This window comes from Peromyscus maniculatus, chromosome 7 (assembly GCF_049852395.1).
Source record: "Peromyscus maniculatus bairdii isolate BWxNUB_F1_BW_parent chromosome 7, HU_Pman_BW_mat_3.1, whole genome shotgun sequence".
NCBI classification, from domain to species: Eukaryota; Metazoa; Chordata; class Mammalia; order Rodentia; family Cricetidae; genus Peromyscus; species Peromyscus maniculatus.
In genome coordinates, this window is record NC_134858.1 from 6,718,476 (window position 1) to 6,739,748 (window position 21,273).

At 40.5% G+C, this 21,273-nt stretch overlaps 1 protein-coding gene across 1 annotated transcript in view; it reads right to left on the reverse strand.

Moving 5' to 3' along the window:
• Cntn5 (contactin 5) overlaps positions 1-21,273 on the reverse strand; it is a 1,160,177-nt gene that overhangs the window by 6,995 nt on the left and 1,131,909 nt on the right. The window contains exons 22-24 of the mRNA XM_042280381.2: positions 9,909-10,095; positions 9,365-9,477; positions 746-914 (exon numbers count right to left, since the gene is read on the reverse strand). Coding sequence (XP_042136315.1) covers positions 746-914; positions 9,365-9,477; positions 9,909-10,095 — 469 coding nt within the window. The remainder of the gene's footprint in view (positions 1-745; positions 915-9,364; positions 9,478-9,908; positions 10,096-21,273) is intronic.

Genomic DNA, 21,273 nt, shown 5'->3' on the forward strand with positions numbered 1-21,273 from the left:
CCTAATAAAATTGCAATACAGCTTTTGAAAGAGACAAACTGATGCTGAGCTGGATGGACAGGCTCTTGTCAATCATGCTCTGTAGTTCTGTAAACTTTCATTCAAGAATTTGGATCAATCAAGAGCTTTTCCTTAAAGTCCAGTGTTGTCCTTTCCTCGGCTGTATTGACTATCAGTCTCATTTTAAAACAGAACCGCAAATGCTGACTATACAGCGAGTGTATTACTAGGGTAAGCCACATGCACAGCCGTCTATAGCATCACGAGGCAAGTCCTTGGAAGCTGGGAATTGCTGCCCAATAAATAATACATATCATCAACCATTAAGTGCTAATACTAAAAATGATGACTACAATATGTCATTGGTTTAGAAGTCAATAAATGTTCATTTTTAATTTTAGAAGACTTCCCTGTAGGTTCCCTCTTGTTTCATAGTGAAAGAGAAGTAGGTACGTCAAACTCACATAGTATCAGTCGAAACACAGCTTTCAAAACCCAAGTGGCCATTTACTACTTAGCCCAGGTTAGGCAAAACATTTTATAGGAAGTACATCCTGATGAAAGCCTCACCTGCTTTCTAAGCTGTAGGTATCATTTATGCTAATTGCAGAATGGCATGAATTTCAAGGAAGAGAAACATCTCAAATATTTCTGAATTCTGCCATCTATCCTTCAATGTCAAGCAGATTTCGACCCCACTGCATCGGTGAAGTCCATCAGATTGAGCCCGCTACGTCAGACTTACCTGAATACGAAGGTACTCTGATCTGGGAGCTAGCTGTTCCATCCCCTCCTTCACTGTAGGCTCGAACTTCAATAATGTAGACTCCGGCCTCAGGGAGAGGCACTACAGCTTGAGGTTTCTGTGTTTCAATAACTTGACCTTTGCTCTGACCCTCTTGCCTATAAAAAACCTGTGAACAGTAACAGAGGCTGGAATGATTTGTTATTCAGTTGGACATTGCAAATGTTTCCTGACTGCCGACTACACACTGTACTCTGAGCTGGGCACAGGACTCCACTGCTGAGATATGTAAGCAAATGGGCTGCAAGTGTGACACACGGTGATGGAAGAACATATGGGGCAATAGCAATGCAGGAAGGGAATGTTTGAAGACAGCTTGAAAGCAGACATGTAGATCACACCAGTAATCTGAGTACGTGAGTGTGTGGCAGAAAGATTGCCCTTAGTTCAAGACAATCCTGAGCTATAGGGTAAGATTTTCAAAAACAAAACAAAACAAACAAACAAACAAACAAAAAGTAAAAATAAATACAGAATTAACCAGATGGAGATTTCTAGACATAAGAGAATAAAAATAGAAAAAAACCAAGCCCAAAACATTTAAAGTAATAAGAAACTATGATACCCATGCAATGGACAGAGCACATGAAAAACAAGAATGAGAGAAGTAAGATTAGAGAAGCAGGCAGTAAGTCACGGGTGAAGGCTGAAGCCTGGTCCTTGAAAAGGGTGGCGTACAGAACAAGAACTCATGTTCCCTGTGTTCATAGCAGTTCCTCTAACACCAGAGATGCAATTAGCAGGGAAATTGGGGGTGACATGTACTATAACGGATGTGTGCTTGGAGACGCAACAGTGTGTAGAATGGCTTGGAAGCTCCTTGAGTGGAAAGGTATAAAGAGAACATTGCCAAAAATTTAAGACAAAACTCTTAATAAATGACAATCAGAGTCAAAACTTCAATTTCCGTTTTAGCATAGTTAACATACTGATGAACTTGTGTTTGGATGATAGTGGGATACAGACTTAACTTTTTTTGACATGCATACATAATTGCATAATTAAACATATTGCATGGCGAACAGATGCACAAATCTGGATACATTATCTGGTTGCTACACAGCCGAGACTGCAGAGGCAGTGAGATCCTTTCTAAAAGGCTGTGGAGAGTTAGGACAGGAATTCCATTAGGAGGTGAGTGCTGTGCACGGATCACTTTCTAACTACCCACTATGCAATGCTTTCCTTATGCTTTTGCCTCCAATAATAGTTTAGTATAATTGGGGGGGGGTGTTGTATAATAGCCAAACAGCAGCAGTTAAGATACATTTAGTTCATTTTTATTTATTTTCATTGTTTTATGCATTTTCGTAATGATTGGTGTTATGATTCCTTTGTCTAATGGAAAAAATAGCAGAAGCTTGGGCATTATGCAAATATGGCTTCAAAACAGTCTTCTACAAAACCAAATCAAGCCAATCTCCCACATCTGCCTGACTGGGTAAATTACTGACCTTTCCCAGCCTGAATCCACTCTTTTGTTTGTAGAAATAATGCCTCTTATTTCATGATTTTTTAGGAGAACTAAAGGGGCAAGAGCATATGAAAAGAATCGAGTATGGGACTTGGTGCATATAAGCTTAATGAGAAGAAGTCATTCATACTACCACCATTGTTGACTGCCAGTGGAATGGTGTTTCAATTTCATGTGCTTGAAGCAAGATAAATCACACACACACACACACACACACACACACACACACACACACACACACACACACACACACAGAGTTCTTATAGAAAACGTCTTGAGCTTGAACTAACTTGCATGCAACAAAATAAACCCCTGAGAAGCGGAATTTGGGGTGGGGTTGGGTGGGAAGTGTTCAGGTTTGTGTGTATGTGAGTGCAGAACCCAGAGGCTAACCTGGGGGTATAATTTCTCAAGAGCCAACTACCATGTTTTTTGAGACACAGTCACTTACTAGGACCACAGACTCCCATATTCAGATGGGCTGTCTGACCCTAGGCCCAGGGATTCTCTTGTCCCCCACCCACCCCCATCTTCTCAGATGTCTGGCTTTTTCAGTGGGTTCTCAGAATCTAAGTGAGGTCCCCATGCTTGTGTGGCACTTTACTGACTGAATCATCTCTCAGTTTCTAAAACAGCGTTTTATAATTGCTTTGCTTTTTGAGACAGGGTCTCACTGTTTAGCCTTTGTTGGCCTAGGACTCCCTATGTAAATTGTGTGGTCTTGAACTCACAGAGATCTGCCTGCCTCCTCCTCCAGGTGCTGAAATTACTGTATATGCTACCACACCCAGCTCCAAAGCAGCATTTTATTTGTTGATATATGAAGTGATGTGATTCTCTCTTTGCTTTTATGTAACACACATTCCATCCATTCTTGGATCTGAATTTGCTTGTGGGTCTATAGGAAACTGCTTGTTTGAGTATCTGATACTCTATAGTTTTATATGCTTAAATTCTTTCTGGAAAAAGATGCCATAGCTTGAATAGACATGAAAAATGATGTACACATTTCTACATCTTTACCTGACTGAGCATTATGCTTGAATATCCATCAGAGAGACTGTAGGTATGTAGCGTCCTGACACAATCTAATGTCAGAGAGAAATATGCAGTACAACCAAGGGTGGTGTGTGCTATAGTGGGAAACATTTGATAGCAAAGCAGTGCACAGAATGAGTGCTTAGATTTGGTGAATCTTGGAAGATGGCTACAGGAGTTTCTTTAGGCTTAAAAGAATCACAAATATATCAAAATTCATTATTTTGATTTTGACTGTAACATAGTCATGAATTCTAATCCTATCATCTGCATGTAGCAATTAGAAATCAAATTTATAAGAATGGAGATGTATGTAAATTGGTAAGGATTGGCAGAGGAGTGACTATTTCAGAAGACATGGTTAATGTGGTTCAATAAATTACAATTTTTATGACAAAGAAAAATGCAGCCAACAATGCACATCACACATTGCTATAAAATACAGAGGTGGAGGAAAACTTGTGGATCAGTTGAGATTTAGGAACAGATAAGAGAAACAGCAAAAATATATTAAATGTCAGTTATTAGCTGCAGAGAGAGTCTGAGATTAAGTGTAGCTTTTATCAATATGTAGGGAGAAGTAACACGTATCAGTAAAGATATTCACCAAATAAAGTCAATTAAACTAATGGTTAATCTTCAGTACTTTGGAGCATCTTGGCCCAGTTGAAAGCCCTGATTTAGAAAAATGAATAAGAAATACAAAAAGACAAAAGAGTTACAAAGAAATGGCAAGATAGTTGCTGACAGTGAGGAGGTAGGGAGTTCTTCGACAATCCGAGCATTTTTAGATTGGCACTCACACTGACAGCTATCTTTATCCATAAAATAAACTGCCTGCTGTAATGTCAAGATGAGTTTCAAATTCTACTTACAAAACAAATAAGAATATTAGATTATCCAAATAAAAGATCCTAATAAAGATTTAATTGGTATTGCTACTGTTTTAAAAAAGACTGATATTTTATTTATTTATTGTTTACATGTGTGTATGTACTTGCATGTGTAGTGGTCAGATGTCAACCTGCAGAAGTTAGTTCTTTCCTTCTACTATGTGGGTCCCAGGGATAGAACTGAGCTAGACAGTCTTGGCCATAAGTTCCTTTATTGCTGCACCATTTTGCCAGCCTGGTACTGCTATTCTTAAAACAAAATGGCTGTTTTAAGTATATGGTGGTAATAGAGTGTTGAGGTCAGTGTGCAGAAAATACAATGAAAACATGTTGATGATGCCTACTGACGCCCCTGAGAAGTTGGCATCCTGTCAAGGGAAGGCCATTCCTCAGCTTAGTATCTTGGGAAAAGTTGATGGGACCAATGATATGGGTTAAGGGTTATGAAGCCCCAGGGATAAGAAGATAGGTGAAGCAAGACACACCAAAGGTGGATGAGCAGCTGAGGATGGTTGTACATGCCTGTATCCCAGCAGTTGGGAGGTTGAGGTGTGAGTATCAGGAGTTAGACTGGATGGACAAAGAAGATCAAGGTCAGCATAGGATACTTCACAAGACTCGGTCTCAGAAAGCAAACACAGCAGTTTGTAAGCACAAGTACAACTGGCCAAAGAGTGGCTGAAAGGACTTTGGAAGCCACTGCTTCTTAATGGGCAGCTTTCAGCCATTTGTGGGCACTCCCTCCATCCTCACACGCTGTGCCAGTTGGTTTTTGTCAACTTGACACAGGCTATAGCTGAAGATAGAATGTCACTCGAGAAGGGGACTAAATCAGAGTGATCCATAAGCAAGTCTATGCGGGCATTTCCTTGACTGATGGTTGACATGGGACAGTCCATCCTGTTGTGGGCAGTCCCATCCCTGGCAGGTTGTCCTGGGTTGTATAAAAAGGGGAGCTGAGCAGGCTTTGAGGGACAAGTCAGAAAGTTGTATACTTTACCTAAGTAAGTATAATAATCTGTGAGTCATTAAACTGTCAACAGGTAGAGTTCTGTATCTGGAATGGATATAGAATCAAAGAAAGACTATAAAAATGTAGAGACTCAAAACCATAGACTTTCATGTCCATTGACTCACAAACTCCTGAAGAAACGGAGAAGCATGGGCTTGAGTGTTCCAGTTCCATCACGTGTGAAATAACTCTTGGTGTACATAACTCTCAGGTGGCAGAAGGCCTTAGCTTTTGACTAAACTGTTACGAGTAAAGGAAATTCTCCACATATATAGATGGGCCATTTGATAATTAGTAAACTTTGCACCTAATTAATACCTGTTCTTCCTGGCATGAATTGGATGGGAAGGTAGAGACAGAAATATATAGTAAAGGGAATTTTAATCTAGAAAAAAGATTTTCTAGGTGTAGATTGACATAGCAAATATTTGCCTTCCAGTTCTCAGCCTGAGGCTCTTGCCTTGACTTCTTTCTGGCAACCTCTGTCTTTTCAGAGTGAGAACCTTCTTTGTACAAGCAAAAGCAAACCCCCCTCTCGACTTCCTTGAATACCAAATACCTCTGCCTTGAATACCAGAAGCAAATTCTATTTTTCTAGATCAGGATGGCCTTAAATGACCTGCACTTCCCTACAGATGGCAAAGATAGATGGATATTCTTGCCTAGACCACGTTCCTCCTCAGAGTCAAGTTCCAAGTGTGTGTTCTCTGTAAATCTTTTGGTTTATATTCTCAGCTATGGTTTCTAGCTACATTCCTGTTTCATGATGCCTGTATCCAGAGAACCCTGCACTAAGGCCACGGAACACTGTGAAACCTTCTTATCAAGAGGCCCTTTGTATCCACAGTTGTCCTAAGCACTGTCCTGCCAGCAAAGGTTCAAATAAAGTTGGCAGCAAAAGAGTGAGTGAGGAGGGCCTGACTCTGGAAGTTGTTGGTAACTTCCTTCATCTAGCTCTTCCTTCTCAGGGGGAAGAGTGTGGAACTTTTTCAAGAAAATGAAAAGGAAAATACCATCTTGCAATGTGCACCTGCTTTTGTGCATTTATACAACTAAGATGAGCTATGTTGGCGGCTGTTCCCCAGTGAGACAGTATTCCAAAGTGATGTGTGTGGTCTTCACCAAGAGAAAACAGGAATTGTCAGTTTCCTTTGTTAATATAGTTAACATTTTAGTCAGGTAGTCTCCTCCACTAGAAAAAAATAGCATCTCTTTCTCAATACATGCTACTTAAACAGCAAATTATTTTGTACAAATTACATAATTCTTAAAATAATGCTGTTGCATAAATACTGCTAATACCATTTTTTTACCAGTTTTAACTGAAGAAAAATGAAACTCAAGGAAGTTTAGAAACTTATTCAAAATTATGCAAGTAGGATTTGATGAAGTAGGTCTGATTTAGAAGCCAATGATCCTTGTCTGTCATATCACAACACATGGGAAAGTCATGCTGAAAAAATACATGTTTGGTAAGACCTAGAGATAAATAATTGCGTGAGATATTTCAGGCTGGGTTGAAATTATTTTTGAATGAATTGAATGAATTGATTTAGCTCTCCTGAGGGTGTTGAGGATGAGTGTTCTTGCCTTCAAGGTACTCTCTGTTGTTGGGAAACACCACATTAGCTGGAAATGATAACAAAGAGTTCAGTGTCACTGGGCATGCTGGTTAATTTAATTGCTAATTTGACACAACCCAGAATCACTTGGGAAGAGAGTTCAATGAGGAATTATCAAGATCAAGTTGGCCTGTGGACATGTGGATAGGGGCATTTTCGTGGTTGTTAATTGATGTTGAAAGACCCAATGAACTGTGAGCTGCACTACTCCTTAGGCAGGGATTCCTATTATAGAAGTATAATAGAAAGGAATGTTCCTGAGAGAAAGCAAGCAGGAACCACACATTTATTTTTCTCTGCTCTTAGTTGTGGATGTGATGCTTCCGGTTTCTGCTTTGACCTCTCCTACACAGTAGAATTGGAAGTTCCAAACTCATTTTCTTCTTGAAGTCTGGTATTGTATTACAACCACAGAAATGAAACTGGAGTCAGATACTCAGGGAACTGTACACCCTGCCTAACATGCTTTCTTTAGCCATTTACAACTTATGCTCACTGGCGGGGCACTTAAGCCACCGACCTTCTTGGTGGTCATGTGATTTTGTTATGTTGTTCAGAGGATTCTACATTGCCTTTCCAGTTTAAAGGCTGTTTGTCTAGTTCTCATGCTGTTAGTTTGCCCCTGAATGGTCTGCCATCACCTGAAAATACTGCTTCCCTTACTATTGAAGAGTATACCGCCTTGAAGGGTGAGTTCAAAGGATGTGGTCTGTTGGGGAAAGATGTGGAAATGAGATGGCTTATGGAAGGATCCAGAAAATGACCCATCTACCCCCTCAAAAGATGAAATTCTGTATCTCTGAGAAGTAGAGTCAGATCTGAGTGTGTGTGTGCATGTGTGTGTGTGTGTGTGTGTGTGTGTGTGTTTCAGTGTGAGACTGCCTGTGATTATTATTCATTTCAGTTAAGAAACACTGTAAGGAGTGTCTTCTATTTACTATTATACACACCCATTCATGCATATATATGAGTGCATATTGCATTTGTAGCTGCATCTGTTGTTAAGTTTCAGATTTTTACTAATTTATCCACAAAATATTGTCACCATTTCTGATAAAAAAAAACAATATCATAATGGTTATCAGCCTAAATACTGTCATAAAAAACACTTTCAAATCTATTCTAAATAACATTCAACTGGTAATTCTGTACAAAATTAAATATTAAACTCTGATGATATGGCCCAAAAGTTAGCTATTTGGACACATTAACCCACAGGTCATACAAAGTTGTTTCTGGAGGTGAGTAGAGGTTTCCACCCCCAGATGTCCTATAAACACAAGGCTAGATACCTGTGGAATGTCTTTTGTAGCATTCTGTCTCTCTCCATGGACTCCTTCCTATGTAATGTGCTGCCCCAGCACTTTATTTTTGTTTTACTTTTTGTTTTATGGTTAACAGAACATCATCCTATTCAGCCTTAGAGGTTCAGGCTTTGTCATCTGCCAAAAAAGTTTACTGGAACACTATGCCAGGGTCCTCCATCTGGCACCAGGTGCTACAGGGCTGTCTTCACACGACTTACTTTCATACTGAATTCAGGGTACTACCGCTTTTTCTAACCATTTCTTTCCTATGCCTGTGGATTTGGAACTGAGGTTGACTGCTGCTTTACACACCACAGGAAAACACTCACTCTAAGAAAAGACAAATACGATCAAAGGATCTTCCACATGACCCAGCTATACAATACCTGAGTAATTACCGAAAGGTTGTTTCTAAGTTGAGCTATGTCAGAGATAATTACACATGACTGATAACTACAATACTATCAATGATAGCTAAATTATGGAACCAATCTAGGTGTTCAACAGCAGAGGAATGGATAAGGAAAACATACACAGTGGAGTTTTCTTCTCTTTATGTCATTTGCAGGCAAATGGATGCCATTGGAAAGAATTGTGAAGCAAGTTAAGTCACTTGCAGAAAGATAAATACTATATCTGTAATCCCATTTGTGGTTCATAGATTCCTCTATAGAGAAATATAAAACCATGCATGTATACATGAGAGTAAACTAGAAGTTACATCATTTAGAGCAGTGGTCCTCAATATGTGGGTCTTGACTCCTTTGAGAGTTGAATGACCCTTTTACAGAGGTCACATACTAGATATTCTGCATACCAGATATTTACAATATGATTCATAACAGTAGCAAATTACAGTTATGACATAGCATCAAAATAACTGTAAGGTTGGAGGCCACTACAGCATGAGGACCAGTATTGAAGGGTCTCAGCATTAGGTAGGTTGAGAAGAACTGGCCTAGGGGAGAGAGAAGATGAATGAGAACGGGATTAGTGAGAAAATGAAGGCTGGGGTAAGAGGAAAAGAGAAAACAGGCTTAACCTATAATACAAAACTCTCTTCAAGCCTCAAAACCCACGTCTGTGAAGAAGAAAATACCATCAAGAAAGCAAAAATGCTTATAAGAGGATTCTTGATGCCCCCTTCACGGTCCACCCTTGCAGCATCAGTTTTCGAGATGTGCTTATGTTTAAAGAACAAACAGATACTAACCTTGTAGCCCATGACTTCAGACTCGTTGGCTAAAGGCCGGACTGGCTCCCAGCCTAGGGAAACCTGAGACCCCTGCTGCTCCCACCTGAGGTTGCCAGGAGGCTCACTTGGGGCTGCAAGATAAAAAGGGAAGCAAATTGATAAGCCCCAAATGCATTTCTTCATTTCAGTCCTGAGAATTTCTGTCTCTGTGTCTGGTAGCTGGCTGGTGCCATAGGCTTCCCTCCAGCTGGAATCAGATGAGGGGGGTTTGCTCCAGGACTGTCATTTTAATAGCTACTCCACTGAGCTTTTGAACTCGAATCCTTTTATCTCCCTTCTGTGTCAAAATCGCTTTGCCTTGTTTCACAGGATGATAACCTTTACAAACTGTGAATGCAAAGTTTTTTTGAGCTGGTTTCGGAATTCAGATCTGAGCACTGAAGCAGGACTCCCTTTGACACTGCTTATCACGCACCCTGTGCGGCTTCTGATCGTGTGGCTTTCAGAAACCCAGAAAGATGTTCAGTTCTGTCAGAAACAAACAAAAGCCCAGGTCACTTACGGTGTCTCTTGGTGGTGGCACTCACTTCCCCGCTGGGTGGCCCAAATCCTGCTCCATTGTAAGCCCTGACTGTGAGGTGATAGCGAGTGTCGCCTTCCAGTCCTGTCAACATGACAAATGACTCATTCCCTCTGGTTCTGACTGTTTCTGCAGAGTCTTCTGGTTCCGCATCTTTCCAGTAACCAATCTGTCAACACATTATCGCAAGACAAACGAATTTGAAAAATTTCCCGGGATTGTGGTTGTCTGCCTGCGTACCCCTTCTCTTTTCCCTTGCTCCCCTGTCTGCTCTGCCCTGGCTACTGTGGGGCTGAGGCCAAATGGCATTTTCCAGATTCTCTTTTAGCTAAGCTTGCTGGTCTAAGAGGTGGGAAATGAGAAGTGAGTTTGGAATCTTCAGATTTCCTCCGGCATGTCTCAGGTGGTTGTGACATAGGAACCCACCAAAGGCTCTGATCTCAATGGGGGACCTGTGTTTCACTGCGATGTCTTGAGGACCTGAGGCAGCCTAGATGCTGGCTAAGGGAATAAGCACAGGAAGGGGAAGATAATTACAGAACACCACTGCAGTCTTTTCTCCTTTGCATGCGCATGTGTGTGCACCTGTGTGTACCTATGCATGTGTGTACCTTTGCTTGCACATGTGTGGAGCCCAAGGTTAATTTAGGAATCTTCCTTGATCCCTCTTCACTTTATTCTTTGAGGCAAGGTTTCTCAATCAAATCTTGAGTTCATCGACTAGCTTGTCTTGCTAGCCCGCTTGCTCTGGGAATCCTCTGTCTCTGCCTTGGGAAGCTGGAGTTACTGGTGGCTTCCATGTCCGCCCAGCATTTACACTGCTAATGGGGATCCAAGCTCCGCTTTTCTTGCTCGTGGCACAAGCACTTTGACCTTAGTCCACCCCTGTTTGCCTTGTCTTGTTTTGCACGTTTATAAATATGAACTGGTGTTGCCGTCTCCTCAGGTCTAACAGGGTAGTGTATCTATTTTAATAGAATTTATTAGAGGTGGAGCAAACTCTCATGCTGAGGTTGAGTGGTGAGGGGTCCTTTGGTTTTCTTCTCTGGAGACAGAATGTATGAGTTATTTTTCTTCCTGCTGTGGCCAAAGTACCTGATGAGAAGCAACTTCAGTAGAAGAGGGTTGGTTTAGGCTTAGAAACTTAGAATTCAGCAGGGTCTGGCCCAGGATGGCTGGCCAGGCATGCCAGCAGAAGTGGCAGCATCTAGTCACATTGCCTCAGGTGGACAGAAGGGAGAGAGAGAGAGAGGAAGCAGGGCAGAGCTACAGAACCCTGAGGCCCTTCCCTCAGTGACCTGCTTCCTCCAGTGCGGCTTGACCCCTAAAGGTCCCATAAACTTCCTCAACAGTTCTGGGAACAGAGTGGTCACACACCACGACTGTGAGGAAAATGTCATATTCAGATTTCAGCAGAGAATGATGGCAGTTGTGTTGGGAAAAGCGATGTTGGCACTAGGCCCTTGTCCACCATCCTCGTCACACTGAGGCTTTTGGTGACTAGTTGGATGGGCATGTATAGATGCTGAATAAACAGATGGAACTCGTGAGTTCTCGGTGTCCTCCCTCCACTGTTGTGCTTTTCTTTGCTGATGGAGAACCGGCCTTTGTACTCCTCAAGTTCTCTGGCAGTTTGGGTTCTGGTCAGGCTTTTGGTTTGGCTAGGAAGCATGCATGTGGTATGAAACCAGATGTGAGCAAAAGTCTTGCCACTTCAGCTCTTCTGCTGGCAAATAAAAACATGGAGGCATTTTTTTTTCTCTTTTTTTCCTCCCAGCAGCATTAAGGCATATTTTGTTGCCGAGTCACTGGCTTGGTGGGGCTCAAGAATTAGGTTCATTGCTTATATTTTGCTAGTTCAAATCAGAGCAGACATAATGGGATTCTGGACCTGGCATTAATCACGGGGTCTTGAGGTAAGGATGGCTTCCTCCCTGTCACACTGTAGTAATCTTGGTGGCTCCCTGGTCACAACAAGGGCCTTAGCTTCTGGACTTGATGGCTTCCTGCTTTTAAAATCATCAGCCTTGTCTTTTGTGTTCCTAGAGATTGATCCTGAGAGCCATTCTGGAATAATCCCCTGCATGAACTGCCTCAATTTTGCTAACTGCAAATGACACATACCTTGCTTAAAAGAGTTACCAGCTCTTCACAGGGAACCCAACTGACACACTTGCAGAGATCTCTAATTTATGTATACAAGAGGGCTAGTAAAACGATCAGATCTTCAGCCAGGCTCTCCAAAGAGCTAGAGGAGCACAGTGACGGGAGCAAACTTTAGAAAGTCGTTTTCTAAAACGGGAAGCCCTCCTTCTGCCTTCATATGCTGCTGGCCCCATTATTCCCAATTCCAAAACCCAGCCTGTCTTGCTTGGACTCTGGGAATGTTTTGAACAGAAGAAAAAGTCCAAGTTATTTTCAAGCTAACAAGTTGGCTGAAAAGTTACTGGCTGAATGAATACTCATTTTTCTTTTCTGGCGATGCATCTGATTCCTGGCTTCTGCCTCGATGTCTCTTAATCAGTTACATTTTTAAAAATATAATTAAGTATATTTTGATATAACTGAGTGATTAAATTAAGCAAATTCCAGGTTTTTGTAAAATTACACAGTTTGGATTTCTAAACATTGGATGTTCAATATTCTGAGTAACCACTATAAAGGTAAACATCTCAAATAAAATAACAAATGTGTGCATTGGGAAACTGATGAAGATGAAGAAGATTATATCCACTGAATTCATACCTAGCAGTTTAGACTTCCCAGAGAGGAGTCTAACAATTTATTATTATTATTATTATTATTATTATTATTATTATTATTATTATTTTTTTTTATTTTACAATATCATTCAATTCTACATATCAGCCATGGGTTCTCCTATTCTCCCCCCTCCCACTCCCTCCCCTTACCCCCAGTCTACCCCCCATTCCCACCTCCTCCAGGGCAAATCCTCCCCCGAGGACTGTGATCAACCTGGTAGACTCAGTCCAGGTAGGTCCAGTCCCTTCCTCCCAGACTGAGCCAAGTGTCCCTGCATAAGCTCCAGGTTTCAAACAGCCAACTCATGCAATGAGCACAGGACTTGGTCCCACTGCCTAGTTGCCTCCCAAACAGATCAAGCCAGTCAACTGTCTCACCTATTCAGAGGGCCTGATCCAGCTGGGGGCCCCTCAGCTTTTGGTTCATAGTCCATGTGTTTCCATTCATTTGGCAATTTTTTTTCAATAATTGAGTAAAACCAAAATTTATTATAAGCCACAGTCGTCCTAGGGACCTCCATGCTATCTATATATATAGCCTCCATGGTTCTATGGGTTGTGGTCTGATTAACAATTTATTTTTAATGCATATATAATAAAGATCAAAGGGGTTGTAATTAATAGTGAACTTGTAATTCTTTACCTTTGAGATGTGGGAGAGAACTAAAATTTGGACTGAAATATATTATTTCTTCAGTGATTTTCAAGCTTGGGTTGGGGCTAAAATGTCTCAGCAAGTCATACGCACCCCATGAAGCTGAGAGTTTGCTCATTTGATTTCTGCCGTCAGATATTGATTTCTGCTGTCAGATATTGATTTCTGCCATCAGATATTGATTCCATAAACTCACAAACTTTGAGTTCCACATGTGAAATTGTTGTAATGAAGTTAAAAACATCAAAAGAGATAAATATGCAGAATGCTAAATAGGAGCAAAGTACAATGAAATATCTGGATGTTTTTGTACATCAGGAAGAATTTAATTTAAAAAGGTACTTAATATCAGCATCATGTACAGCCCACTGTTTCATTACCCTCACAGAACTTTGTGTTTTCTTCGATGTTTATGTATATATGTCTACACCTACAATTTTATGTCGAGCTTTCATCCCCTGATATTGCTGTACATTAATTCTTTCCCCTTTTAAAGATGGGACATATACGACATAAACAATATCTTATTGTGGAACATTTGAGTAGTTTACAACTATCACTTTTACTCTGTTTAATTAATTTATTATTTTTCCATGTGCATTTGTGTGTGTGCATGCATGTGTGTGTGTGTGTGTGTGTGTGTGTGTAGGCCCTAGGTTTATCAGGCATCATGCTCTATTGCTTCTCCACCTTACTCACTGAGGCAGGCTCTGTCACTCAAACCCTGATCTGCATGATCTGGCCAATCTCTGGCCTGCTTTGTCTGGGGATCCTGTCTCTGCCTTTTGGAGCTGGTTACAGGCAGCTGCCATACCTGTCTGACATATGCTGGGTGCTGGGATCTGAATTCCAATCTTTTACTTGTGTGGAAAGTGCTCCCCAACTTTTGCTTCTGATTAAAGTGTTGCTGTGGCTAACTCACAGCAGGTGCTTTTGGCATGTTATCTTAATTTCCCAGAATAGATCTCAGAAAGGAGATTATAGGCTTGAAAGTTAGGAAGAATATTAAGCCTTCTAATATAAAAATGGCACATTAGGTTTCAAAGAGTTTGTACTATTTTTGTTTTTAACAGAAATGCATAAATATAGGAAAATTTCCATATTGTTACAAGCTCTCGGCAGACCATGGCATTGAAGCCAGAAGGTTTATATTTAAATCTTCCTTTTGGTACATGTAAGCTGCATGTGGGGCAGTGTACTTAGCCAGTGAGTGCCTGTAAGCCTCCTTATAGGGATCTCTCGCTACACTTCCCGTGGCTTCCCACTCCCTGTGTGAGATGTTCTGGTTCCTGCTATTCAAAACTTTAGAGCATTTGCTAATTTAATACATGCTATGTTTTTGGTCCTTAATATTTATTTTGATCTTTTATATTTTCTCATGTTAAAATATTAGTTTTTATTTAAAGTGTACCTGACACACAGCTTTATTAGTATACGGCAGGAAATACTGATTTTTGTACCTGTTGTTCAGTGTATGAGATTTCTATCCATGTCTTTTGCTGCAAATATCCTACTTTCCTCTCAGCTACCTGAGTTCACAAACACAAATTCTTTTGTCCTTCACATGTACCATCTTCTCTCTGTTTTTAAAACATAATTTTCTTGCACATTTGCTCTGCATTCTGAGGTTATTTCTTAGGTTTTTACTTTGAAGTCTCAATTGAAATATTTAGCAGTACTGGGGCTGGAGAGTTGGCCCAGTGGTTAGGAGCACTGGCTGCCTTCCAGAGGACCCAGCTTCAATTTCCAGCACCTACATGGCAGCTTGTAACCATTTTTAATTCCAATTCTAGGGAATCTAATGCTCTCTTTCAGCTTTCCTGTGCACCGGTCACACATGTGTCACACAGACATACATTCAGGCTACACACCCATACACATAAAATAATAAAATAAAATAAAAATGTGTAGCAGTATTAACTTTGCATCTCATTGTTCCTATTGAATATTTCATTTCGTTAATTTGGGTCCAGATTTTGATTGTGTTTTCTTCATATTCTGAGATGTTCTTTAAGAATAGAAAAGATTGTTCTCACTCATTTCCTGAAAACGTAGAATCATGTGCTTAAAGTTTTTCTTCTGGGTAAGAGATTATCATCTATCTAACATCTTTCTATCTTCTGTCATCTAACTATGTATCTGTCCCCTTTACCTAACTCATCTTATCTGTCATCTATCATCTATCTTTCTATCTGTTATCTGACTATCTATTTATCTTCTATCTATCTAACCATCTTCTCTGTCATCTATCATCTATCTGTCTATCTGTCTTCTTCATCTTTCTAACTACTATATATCTATTAACCTATCTGTCACCTATCAACCAAATGTCTCATCTCATGTCAATCATACATTTATCATCTATATATTCATCTGTCTGTCATTTGTATATAATGTCTGTCATCTGTTTATCTAATATATTTGTCCAATATCTATCTCTATCATCTATTAAAAGGAACTGCTTGGGCCAAACAGTAAGCTCTGAAAACATACATTAATTAAAGTAACATTAAACAGACAGAACAGGTTATAGTTAGGGACATATATGCATATGCATATGCATATACATATACATATACATATGCATATACATATACATATACATATACCTATGCATGCAATGACAATTAGTGAAAAAAATTGAAGGAGAGTAGGGAAGGGTATGTAGAAGAATTTAAGGGGAAGAAAGGGAAGGTAGAAATGTTGTAATTATATTATAATCTCAAAAATAAAATAAACCCATTTATGTAAAATAAATAGTTTTCAAATTAAAAAAGGACCAGTTTATTTTTTTATTTTTAGATTTTGTCACCCTTTATAATTACCCTTGTATCTTTCCCAACTGATCTGAAGTGTTTATAGAGGATGTGAGACTCGTTTGAGCGAGAACACTGCATCTCTGAACCACACCTTTCAGACAGTTGGCCTGCGCTGGGCAAGCCAATGCCAGATGCCTGGCGCCAGCACAAACCCACTCCTACCGTCCCTGCACAAAGAGAAATCTCCTCAGGCCGGAGCTGAGATGCAGAGCGCAGTGGGCCTGGCTGCAGTTTGTTTCAGTGAAGCAAAGATAAAGGAGAAGGAGGCCAGAGGCTATTACATTGCTTGCTTGAACCTAGAAAATAGGATTTTGAGACTGGGTCATTGCACAAAGATGAAAGGAAAGGAAAACATAGAAAGCTCTGTAATAACTTTACTTCATGCCACTCGCTGAGATGACAATGAGGTTGTCTTTCTCTTCATGACTCCATCCTTAAAGAGAATTAGGAAAAGCTAGGTTTATATAATTCCAGAGGATCCACTGGAGTTGCAAAAGGCAACGGTCATAATTCACGGAAACCGAGATTTAGAAGACAGGCATTCACTCCACTGCTGATCTATTGATTCTTCACCTGCACCGGCCTTTAAAAACACTCTACCCTTTTCTTGACCAATGCTGGATTGCCTCCAACATGTCTTTGGCTTACAAGACAATCAATGTCAGCATGTCCTCTGTCTAGGGCTGCAGAGTCCTGGACCAACAGGACATGGTTCCCACAGAAGATGCATTTGTTTTACTTGGTGAAGGCCAGCTTGCCTCAAATTATCTGTCTCCAGCTTCCTACTCACCTGATTTTAGCATTAAGTACATTATTAAAGTGGCTTTTTTCACAGTTGACGCTCTGAGATGGGCTGGCAGGCAGTGTGATTACATTACATGCATATTAGTTGCTCTGTACCCACAGGTAATTTTATCATAAAGGACACAATTTAATGAATCAAATAAGATAAATAAACAATGGTTAGTTAAGGTTTGAATATTTATGAGGCGGTGGAACAATGATTAGTGGATATGAAGTGAGGAAGGTGGGAATGTGACAGGAATATCAGCGGCGTCAATTGCTGAAGCAGTTTGTGTGGTAGTATTGTGTTCCCCAAAATATTGTGCACCCTAATAAACTTATCTGAGGTCAAAGAACAGAACAGCCACTAGATACACCTTTAATCCTAGCATTCCACTCTGTGAGTTCAAGGCCACATTGGAAACAGCCAGGCATGGTGACACACGCTTTTAATCCCAGAAAGCAAGCCTTTAATCCCAGGAAGTGATGGCAGAAAGCAGAAGGTATATAAGGCGTGAAGACCAGAAACTAGAAGCTTTTGGCTGGTTAAGCTTTTAGGCTTTTGAGCAGCACAGTTCAGCTGAAATCCATTCGGATGAGGACACAGAAGCTTCCAGTCTAAGGAAACGGGATCAGCTGAGGAACTGGCGAGGTGAGGTAGCCGTGGCTTGTTCTACTTCTCTGATCTTCCAGTATTCATCCCAATAACTGGCTTCAGGTTTGATTTTATTAACACGACCTTCTAACAATTCTTGCTACAAGTTTGTAGTTATTTTTCTGAGACGCTGTTTTTACTATTTGAAAAACAGCGAAAGAAGATCAGCTGCACAGAGAGTTGAATTCATTCTCGATCTGTGTATTTTACTACAGACATTGGTTTTCTTCCACTCTCTACCATCTTTACTGAATTTTATTGAGAACATCCTTTTTCTCTTATTTTTATTACATTTATTTACTTTGTTTGTGCCTGTGTGTGCAATCAAGTGCTGTGTTCTGCATGGGGTGGTCAGAGGACACCTTGAGGGAATTCGTTCTCCCCTTGCACCATGTAGATTCCGGGGAGCAAACGCCAGCATCAGGTCTGACAGCAGATGCCTTTACCTATTGGGCCATCTCTCTGGCATTCTTGACTAATTTTTTTTTTTTTAAAGAAAACAATGAATAGAGAAAATTCTGGAAGTATTTAATTATCATTACTGCTGTGCTTAAATATGTTTTATGAGATGACCCACACAACCAAGGGTCTTTTTATATATTTTAATAAAATGAAGGAAGAAAAGTTTTGACCTGAATGTTAATGTTTTAGCTAGAAAAATGTTCAACGTAAGAGAATTATGCACTTAATACTATATGAAGTACCTATTATATGATACTCAGAATTCAGTCTTTGACCTGTATTTATCAATAAACGATCAAAAGTGAGAATTAGCAATACTGAGATTTATGAGAAAGATATTTTATAGCAAATAAAGTAGAGAGAGGGAATATTAATGGCAGGTGTGGTATTTACTGAGTTAGAAAACAAACATGAAGAAAATGAATAATCAAAGCTAACTCCTTGTGAAGTTCTCGAATGAAAGGCTCCAGATTGATTTAATCAAAGTGGGCAGGAGGAAGGAGGGAGGGAGGAAGCTGGGAGGTGTGGGTTGTTGGTGACATTGTAGATCTGAGGGATATTACAGAGATGCCCAAATGAGTAGTGTGGCCATGCAAACTCTGATCCAGAAGGGAATTAAAAAATCTTCACAAACATGCTAGAGTAGTCAAAGCCACATAGACTTTTCCCTTGAGAAGCTGGAACTGCCGCAGGTCTGGTCTGTGCATGTGGCTGCTTTGTTTGAGGGATCTCATTACTCTAGTCTCACTGACTAAGGTGAGGAAGATTTGGGCTGCCTTACCAGCTGGAGGCATGCAAGGGAGGGGTGATGTAGAAAAAATCAGCTGGGAACAGAAGGGACATACAGGAAGTGAAGGAAACATAAAAGTGGTAAGACCCTCAAGTGTGCCTTAAGCTCTGCTGACATCTCGGGCTAGCATATAACGCACAGCACACTTACACAGAGAGGAACACAGGGGCCCGGGAAAAGAGGACGGCCGAAGCCAGCTCAGGTGTGAGGAAGGCACGCCAGGTTTGTGTCTTGTGCTTCCTGCTTTTGGACTTCATAAAACTGACAGTCCTCTGCTCAGGTAAAGAAACAGTCATGGGGAAAGGGAAGCCCACAGAGTGGACGAGAACCTTTGCTAGCCATACCTCTGACTGGCAGTTAGTAAGAGTCAAAGAAACAAATAATCCATTCAAAAATGGGCCTGGGACCTGAACAGACAGTTTTTGGAGGAGGAGGAGGAGGAGGAGGAGGAGGAGGAGGAGGAGGAGGAGGAGGAGGAGGAGGAGGAGGAGGAGGAGAGAATAATGGCTAAAAAATATCTCAGAAGAAAATGTTCATCGCCCCTAGTAAATCAAGACAACTTTGATTTTTATCTCACCCAGTTTAGAATGTCAAAGACAAACAAAACAGCCTACAAGGAGTGTTGGAAAGATTTGTTGTAAGGCGAAGGGAGCCCTCACTCACTATTGGGATTGCAAACTGGCACAGCCACTCTGGAAATCAATGTGGAGAATTCTCAAGAAGCTAAAAATAAATTGACCATGTGAGACAGTTATACGACTCCTCTGCATATACTCAAAGAATCTACATCCTACTCTCCAGATCCTTGCTCAGCCATATTCACAATGGCTAGGAAATGGAAACAACCTAAATGTCCTTTAACTGACAAGGGGATAAGGAAAACATGGTACATGTGCCCTACAAAATGTGAGTCCACTCTTCAACTCCGAGGTCCTCAGGAAGCAGAAAGCTACATTCTAAACATGTTTGTATTTCAAGGTTGGTTTTCTGAACAAGTTAAAAAGATTGGTTTATTTATTTATCTATGTGTGTGTATTTGTGCACACAGGTGCATGAATGGACGTCAGAGAGGGTGCTGTTATTATTCCTTTGAGACAGGGTCTCCTTTTCAGTCTTGGTCTCAGGTTGTATTGGCTTGGCTAGAAGCCCGCAAGCTCCAGCAAGCTTCCTGTTTCTGCCCACCTTGAACCAGGGGGACTCCAGACATGTAAGAGATGCCTGGCTGGCTTGTCACACGAGTGCCGGCATCTGAATTCTAACGATTGCACAAGTGCATTTAAGCACTGAAGCCATCTCTCCACCTCCCCTTTTACTTGATGAAACAAACGATGTAACTGCTGAGATTTGCTTTGAAATAATAGGATTAAGTGGTGTTATCCATAAAATGGATTATTCCCCAGGTGGCACCTGTTTATGGTGAATGTCTAGGGCATAGGAATGAAAGATACTAACTGTATCATACATCTTTGAGAATTTAAAGTCTTTTCATAATACAAAGGTAAATCTTAACTTAAAACAAAGATACATTTTTATTTAGCATCAAAATAAAATAGTGATAGTTCTGGGGGTGTAGCTCAGTTGATGAGGTGCTTGCCTAGAATCCCTTGGGATTCTAACTGGGTTGGATAGCATAAGCCTGATCCCTGAACTCGGGATGGAACCAAGCGGATCAGAAGTTTGAGGTCATTCTTGACTACATAACAAGTTCAAGGCTAGCTTGGTTACATAAGACCCTGTCTCAAAAACAAACACATTGTGATAAATCGAAGAAGAGATTTGCAAAACCTTTTGGTGCTTTTTGGACAAGTATACCAGGCAAATAATTGAATAGTCTTGTGAATCACTGGGTAAAGAATTTCCTCCATGTAGCCCTCTACATAGCACAGGTGAAATAAAACCCACAGAAGTCTGAGATTCACTGTTGGTTGATTTTTAAAAGAATTCTTTGTAATTGTCTTTCAATAGAACCAGGAAGGGTCAGGTTAAGCACCTGAAATATTTTTTTTTGAAACAACAAATAAACAAACAATTTTGTTTGCTGCACAATCTATGGAAGTACCCAAAGAAGGAATCCTAACAATAATGACACGACAATCATTTGGTTTATATTAGAAGACACAGAATTTAAGAAAAGGAAGAGAATTGGCATCTTCTCACAGGCTAGTTGTTTTGCACTCTTATTTTTACATAGTGGTAATAAAAAGCACAGAGAATCTGCAAAACAAAGGCCACCCACACACCATATGGAAATGCAAACCGTCTTTGTCTCAGCGGTTCGCAGCTCTCTTTGTTCCAGTTCCTTCTTCCCGTTAGCTTTTATCTGCAATGCCATTTTTACCCCCTCTCCTGATAGACACATTGAGTGCAATCTGCCTACCGTGGGTTATTGTCAGACAGCAGCAAGGCCCATTTGTTTTCATC